This window comes from Panthera leo, chromosome B2, assembly GCF_018350215.1.
Source record: "Panthera leo isolate Ple1 chromosome B2, P.leo_Ple1_pat1.1, whole genome shotgun sequence".
NCBI lineage: Eukaryota > Metazoa > Chordata > Mammalia > Carnivora > Felidae > Panthera > Panthera leo.
Genome location: NC_056683.1, coordinates 53,963,021 through 53,970,895, shown reverse-complemented (window position 1 = coordinate 53,970,895; position 7,875 = coordinate 53,963,021). Strand labels below are relative to the sequence as shown.

Here is a 7,875-nt window from a genome sequence, read left to right as displayed (position 1 = left end):
TGGCAGGACATCAGCACAATGATTTTGTAAGAGAAAATGTGAAAAGAGCTATAAAGATTACAAATGCATCAAAGACATTTACAGGAAAATGATGTCATAGAACAGATGAAGACACTGACCACACGTTCCATTACAAGGTAAAAATCTTTTTTTTTTTTTTTTCTTTTTTAGTGTTCCATCTACTAGGTAAAAATCTTAAGGAAACTATCATCTCCATGTAGGAAGACAACAGAAAACCAGCCCAGAAAAAGATTTTTTCCCTGGATTTTATACATTAATAAGAAACAAGCAAATACTTTTTATGTTTTCAATGGGATTTATTTATATTTAAGTAAAAGTAGCAAATGTTAACATAAGTTATTTCCTTTATCATATTTATTTTGTACGACCACATTTTTATCAAGCAGCATTATGGAATGTTCCCTGGGTCCACAACTCTGAACTTTCCAACTATTATATGCATCCTCTTTTCCAACTTTAAACATGACCTTGTACACTGAAGAAGCATGGCTTGTCATTGCAAAGTTGTCGTGTGTGACAACCTGACATCAAAGTAGAAGCCTCTTGATGAAGAATGTTTTATCTTTCATTCATTTAAAAAATGGTATTTTTCTTTTTGTGTGATTATCCATCCCATATGATTTTGTTTTCAATTCTTTTTTCTACTGATACTATGGAATCAAACCAGTTAAAACTAAGGAGTGTAGCAATAAAACCAACCAAATACATATGATGTAATATATAGGATATTTTAGATGATGTTTATGTTTTATATTACACATCTGTATATAATATACTTTGGGCAATAAAAAGTTAGAAGCATGTAAACAAACAGGAAAATTTTTTCTGAAATCAATATATTGTTTCAACAGTCACAAAAACTTGGGTTTCTTTCTTTCCTAGGAGTGCAGTGGAATAGTTTCATATTAAAATAAAAAGGTCTTGTTGCTTTCACTTTTTTCGGATTCCTGTTTTATACATTTTTAGGTAACAGGGAAGAATAACCCTGTAACTTCATTGCGAAAACACCATTACTTGGTTAGATATGATCATCAAATTTTAGACCAACTTTGCTGTCCTCACATTCATGTACATTGATTATTTACTATTTACTTTTCCAAGCATGCGCTTTTGCTAAAGATCCAAACACTAAACTGGGAAGTCGTTGGCTATAATAAATGTACAGTGACTGATTATTTAGGACAATGACAAATCGTAGGGGTTGAAGTTTTTGTTGCTGTGGTAAGAGCTCTATTGTGTTAAGTTAGCTGTGCAGAGAAGCGTTTGGGGACAGGAAAATGCATATTTCCAAGAAACCATATTGCATGCTTATTTGACTACTAGAAATTCTCTGGTTTGATGCATCACTGATATTTATGGTGGAATCTACATGCAGCTTCTTCAGCAAGTTTGTTGCTCCAGCGATATTCCAGACATCTCCCAGCCTGTCACCATGTCTCTCTGTGCTCACTGCCAGGGAGGTTGCAGATTCTCCAACAAAATCCAATGTTAGATTCAAAACTGAAGATGTTTTATTTCAGATACCTACAATACCTAGAGAAAGCAAATTTCAAAAAAACAACAAATTTATGTTAGAGTTCTTACAGTGCTTTTAACAGTTGTATGAGTTATTGTGCCTACTATAAATTTTTGCCTAAAAATACAAATTGTTAATAGGAACTATTACTACTGAGGTGACTTAGAAATTATTTTATCATCTATTCAGAGAAATTCCAGCATAGACAACAGTTAAAATATTTTACATATATTTTTATCTCAAATGACTTAAAAAAATCTTTGTATTGGGTAAAATTTCAAATCCACAAAGTAAAATGAACCATCCCCACATACCCATCAATCATCCTAAAAAAATTATCACCAATTCTGTTTGTCATTCTTCAGTAGCATTTATTGACTGCTTAAATAGCAGGCAATTCCCCAAATCTGGTTTACCTCTTTCAAAAGTCACAAAAACCAAATGAGGTAGGTTAGAGGCAGAATTACTATAAAGTTAATAAAGATTGCTTGCATGAGTGCCTTCCAATATGTTCACATGTTTATTTATTTTTGTTAAATTTGCAAAAGTTAGATATTTCGACTATAATCAGTTGAGACCACCGCCTTTCCCTTTCAACTGCCCCTTAGCCATATTTTCTCTCTGATTGTAACCATGGGGTGGCAGTGGGTATTTCTGGGATTTTACCACGGATTGACTGGGATATCCTTTTGTGCTTTGTCATGTCTCCGATTTATAGTTATATTAATGGTGGCCATTCCAGTTTGTAGTATCCTTTAGCAAAAATATGACTATGGTCAATTCAAAGAATGTCTAAGAGGACTCACTCCATAGAAAGCTTGAAACGCCCTGAAATCTTATAGCTCATGTATCATAGAAATTTAACAGAGGTTTCCCCAAATTTGACAACAATCCTAAAATTTATATTGCTACAAAAGAGTTAAGAATTTGAAAGAAAACTCTTAAAAATGTCAAAAAGAAAAAAATACATTTTTTAATCTACTATAGTAGGGGATAGTCTAAATTATTTTTTTATTCTTTCTGTAGAAAAGGCTATTATAAACTTGTCAAATGAAGAGGCAATCAACATGTATGCAACTCAAAAAAAGTAGGATGAAAGTATTATAGAGCTGTTAGTAAAAATATTATATAATTTCCTCTACATTATGTGATATTTGAGAAATTTGTTAACTTTTAAACAGTATGTCATTTTGGGGCGTCTGGCTGGGTCAGTCAGAGCATGCAACTCTTGATCTCGAGGTCATAAGTTTGAGCCCCACTTTGGATGTGGAGCCTATGTGGAATTTTAGCTGATTGTGTATTCATAATTTTGTATTTCTTGAAGTGAGTTCTCCAAATACCATTAAGCCTTAGGTCCCACAAATCCTGAATCCATTCCTAGGTAGGTAGTATTATTATCCCTGTATAAATTGATATTTAGAGAGTTCAAGAGACTTTCCAAAGGCCACACATTTATTAAGAAGTGGAACAGTCTTCAAAACCAGACTTTCTGACCCTAAAACATATAATTCTATATGTAAACTTGGCTAGCCTATGATACCCAGTTGTTTGGCCAAACACCAGTCCAGATGTTGCCATAAAGGTATTTTTTAGATGGGATTAACATTTAAAGCAGTAGATTTTCAGTAAAGCAGATTATCCTCCATGATATGGGTGGGTTTCACCTAGTAAGTTGTAAGCCTTAAGAGAAAAGGCTGAAGTTTTTTGGGGAAGGAGGAATTCTGCCTTCACACTGCCTTTGAACTCAAGACTGCAACATCAACTCTTCCCTGGGTCTCTAGCCTGCTAGCCTGTCTTGCAGATTTCAGACTCACCACACCTCACAACTGTGTGTGCCAATTCCTTCAAATGTCTCTTTATATACATCCTATTGGTTCTGCTTCTCTGGAGAACTATGACTAGTGCAATAAGAAATACAAAGGACTATAGTACTACATCAAAATAAAAAGCTTTTGCACAGGGAAGGAAACCATCAACAAAAACAAAAAGGCAACGTACTGAATGGGAGAAGATATTTGCAAATGACATATCTGATAAAGGATTAATATCTAAAATATATAAAGAACTGATACAACTCAACATCAAAACAAAACAAAACAAAACCCAAACAATCCACTTAAAAAAATGGGCAGAGGACCTGAATGGACAATTTTCCAAAGAAGATATACAGATGGTCAATAAGCACATGAAAAGATTCTCAACATCATTTAATCATCAGAGAAATGCAAATCAAAGCCACGGTGAGACATTCATTATCTTACACATGTCAGAATGACTAAAATCAAAAACACAAGAAAAACAAGCATTGGCAAGGATGTGGAGGAAAAGTAAGCCTCACACGCCATTGGTGGGAATGTAAATTGGTACGGCCACTGTGAAGAACAGTATGGAGTTTCCTCAAAAAATAAAAAAAACCAGATACCATATGATCCAATAATCTTACTGCTGGGTACTTACCTAAAGAAAATGAAAATAGTAATTTGGAAAGATATATGCTCCTCTGTGTTTACTGAAGCATTATTTGCAATAGCCAAGATATGGAAGCAACCTAAAAGCCCAATAGACTAATGGATAAGGAAGATGTAGTGTGTGTGTGTGTGCGCGTGCGCGCACGCACGCACGCACGTGCGTACACACACACAGGAGTATTATGCAGCCATAAAAAGGATGAAATCATGCCATTTGTGACAACATGGATGGACCTAGAGAATATTATGCTAAGAGAAATGAGTCAGGCTGAGAAACACAAATACCATATGATTTCTCTCATATTGTGGAATCTTAAGAAAAAAAGAATAAACAAAAGCAGAATTATACCTGCAAATACAGAGAACAAACCGATGGTTGCCAGAGGGGAGACTGGGGGGAATGGGCAAAATGGGTGAAGGGGATTGGGAGATACAGGCTTCCAGTTATGGAATGAATAAGTATGGAAATAAAAGGCACAGCATAAGGAGTATAGTCAATGGTATTGTGATAGTGTCATATGGTTACGGAGGGTAGCTACTCTTAGGGTGAGCATAGCATAATATATAAACTTGTTGAATTGCTATGTTGTACACCTGTAATGTAACATTTTGTGTCTACATTCAAATTTAAAAAATGATTAAGAAAAGGTTCTTCAAATACAAAGAACTATATGTTCGTGTTGGCTTTCTAATAGTTACTAATCAGATAATCTTGGCAATTCACTTAACTTCATTTTGGCTTTAGTTTCTTTATCTGCAAAGTAAAGAAATCATTTTAGACCAGGATTTCTTAATCTTGGCACAATTCACATTTTGGGTTAGGTAATACTTTGTGGTGAGGGGGACTGTCCTATGCTTTGTAGGAGGTTAGCAGCATCTGTGGCTCTGTCCACTAGGTGCCAGTAGTATCATCCAGTTGTGACAATGATGTATATCTCCAGACATTTTCAAGTATCTCCTAGCTGGGAGGCAGGGGACAAAAATCCGTCCCATTCTATTTGAGCACTGCTATATTGGATCATCTTTAAGTAATAATAAGTGCATATGTAATGTTATTGTGGAGATTATATAGGCTGAGGCAGCTTTGGAAATTTCAGGAGAAGGCTGTTTGACCATTTAGTGGGATGTTATAGAGGCGATATGCTAATATTCTGTTATTCTTATTTGCCTCAGTTCCTGTAAGAAAGAAAAAAAATGGAGGGAGGCCAGAAAGGTTGGCAACATAAAGCTCTTGGCAAAGCATAAGCTGCAGGCAGCTTGAGGGCAGTCATAGGAGTGAGAGAGAATAGATAAAAAGTGAAGAACGGTGGAATTTAGGGCTTATCCTCTCAGAAATAAATCTTATCTGGGAAACAGTTGTTTCAAATCCAAGCCACCAGTGGCAACCTTGCACTCAGTACTGGGTGGAGGGCATGGTCTACCACAGGGCCCGTGGGTGGGGGTTGCTGGGCTTTGTGGATGCACAGGAATTTGTAGAAGTCTACATGATTTTGCAGTGCATATTGCCTTGCTAATAGTAATGCAAAGAAAGTTATTTTTCCAAAGAATACTTTTGGGGGTGGGATGAGGAGGGAGTATGGTTTGCCTGAGTAAGTGCAGTTATCTTCAGGCTCCTTCCTGTTAAATGACCAAGAAGAGAAAAACATAGCAGCATTCCACTAGATGGTGCTATATCAGACTTATTCATGAAACATGGCTAAATTAAGTTTGATATGACCCTGTCTTTCCCAGCATGTTTTCTCAGTCCTTTTGAAATGATTTAGATTTAGCTATACTTCAAATGAAAGATACCTGCCAATTAAATTAATTACCTGCCAATTAATTTGGATTTAGCTATACTTCAAATGAAAGATACCTGCCAATTAAAAAAATTTTTTCCATTCTAGGGTTAATCTCCACCTCTGATTCAAAATACGCACATTTCCATTCCAAGCAAGTTGTCAACAAAGTGAGGCTCAGGCCCAGAAGGCACCAGAACATGCTGTGTTCTTAGCAAAAGATTTGTTCCTTTTTTCTATTTTAATCATTGCCATAGTCAGGTGATTAATAACAGTACTACTGGGTTGCGAGTACAAGCAAAACTGATATAAAACCCTTTTAGCTTTAATTTCTTTAACACTTTGCTGACTGATAGAGTTGAGTTTTGTGCCTACCCTTGGCAGGCTGAGGCATTAAAAAGGCAGAAGTTGGGATATTGAAATACTATGCACAGCTCTGAAATATAATTGTGTGCTCCAAAAGGTAGCCCATTATATAGCAGACCCTTGGAGTTCTGGTTACATGGCATTTAGCAAGGGAACTTAGCTACTTGGATAACTGGGTAGCCTCATGTCAAAACAAGCAGTTCTAAGGGCTCATTTAAGCAATTATTTCCCAACTGGGAAGTTGTGGGATTCACAGCCTACTGAAATTTTTCATCAGAAAAAGGATACAAATATCCTATCTTTTATAAATCTGTAAGTCAGTCTACCAGTATGGATGAGCCAAGGGAAGGAACCCCCTGCAGTCGTTATAAGTGGTTTTTTGTTTGTTTTGTTTTGTTTTTAAGGAAGAGAAACTATTGTTGACCCTCGTCAGAGTGAGGCTTCAGTTATATAGCAAAATAGTAAGGGGCCATCAAAAGCGGTGGGGGTAGTAGTCAGGGTGGAGGATAGGTGGGGAGAATTACTGCATTACACATAGCCCAAATCCCATTTAAAACACGGTCAGAAAATAAAGTCAAAATAAAATGGTGTCAAAGGTGGCTCGAGTTAGGCAGAGAACAAGTAAAGTCAAAGTCAAAGATAGAAGTCAAGAAAATGGAAGAAAAACCTGCCCTCATGTATTTCCCGTATACCTCTGTTTATCAAAAAATATTAAAAACATAATAGTGCATTTTTTTCCCACATATTTTCCATCAAAATAATGGAGAGGAAAGCTGAGCACAAGCGAACCAGCTGGGACACTGGGTTGCTAAAGCAAACACAAAATTCCACTTGAACAGTTTTGCCTAAGGGCAGGGCCTGATCATGAAGTGTATTTCCTTCAAAACTCACTAGCAATAATTCTTTCTCTTAGTATAGTAGAAACATCTTGGTAAAAATCCTTATCAAACAAGTACAAACTATAACAACTGATTTAAAGATTTAAAGACAGCGAGAAGCAGAAGGAAGGATGGCAGAGGGGACCCTTCAGGACTTCCAGCCAGTAGTCGGTGCATGAACCACTGTTTGGAGTTGTAAGTTCAGTCCCATTGATGTACCTCAGATCTCCCTGGGGTCTGTGTCTCCCCTGTTCTAGAGAAACAGTTCTTAAATTATCAAGTGTCCCTCCTCTGGCTCCTTTCTACCCCCACTCATAAGTTAACATACATTCTGTGAAAAAAAAAGAAAGAAAAGTTTCTCAGTAAAACACATTTGAAAACCACTCATACTCTATCTCCATTTTAGAGATTTCTGGTGCACTTGGGCATTTTAAAGAATATAAAATATGCTGAGAAGCCCTGGGAAAGGAAAATCTGTATCTGAACTTAGCATTTCCCAAATTGAAGTCCCCTTCCCCATCCTCACCTTCACCCCCATGAATACCTATTAGTGTTTCACAGGCCACTAGTATTCTCTAGAAGAGTGTTCACGGAATGCTACTCCAGGGATAAAAGTATTACATCTTTTGGCCCCATTGAGAGGATAGTGAAGATTGAGCAGACTTACCAAAAGGATCTACTTAATATCCTGAGAGTTCAGATTTTTGCTTAAATTTGGCTTCTTGGTACAGTTGTTTAGCTTTTGCCCTATCATTCTCCTAATTGAAACATCATCTGTGTTGGGAAATAACTGTTTTGTGACTCCTGTAAACAACAACAACAATAAATACACAAAAACACTTTTTGAG

General features: G+C 36.4%; 1 protein-coding gene across 2 annotated transcripts in view; it reads right to left on the bottom strand.

The window, feature by feature from the left end:
* Positions 1-369: 369 nt before the first annotated feature.
* BEND6 (BEN domain containing 6) overlaps positions 370-7,875 on the bottom strand; it is a 63,528-nt gene continuing 56,022 nt past the window's right edge. For both annotated transcript variants that reach the window (XM_042939091.1, XM_042939092.1), the window contains 2 exons: positions 7,695-7,831; positions 370-1,554 (listed from right to left, as the gene is read on the bottom strand). In XM_042939091.1, coding sequence (XP_042795025.1) covers positions 7,704-7,831 — 128 coding nt within the window. In that variant the 3' untranslated portion in view covers positions 370-1,554; positions 7,695-7,703. The remainder of the gene's footprint in view (positions 1,555-7,694; positions 7,832-7,875) is intronic.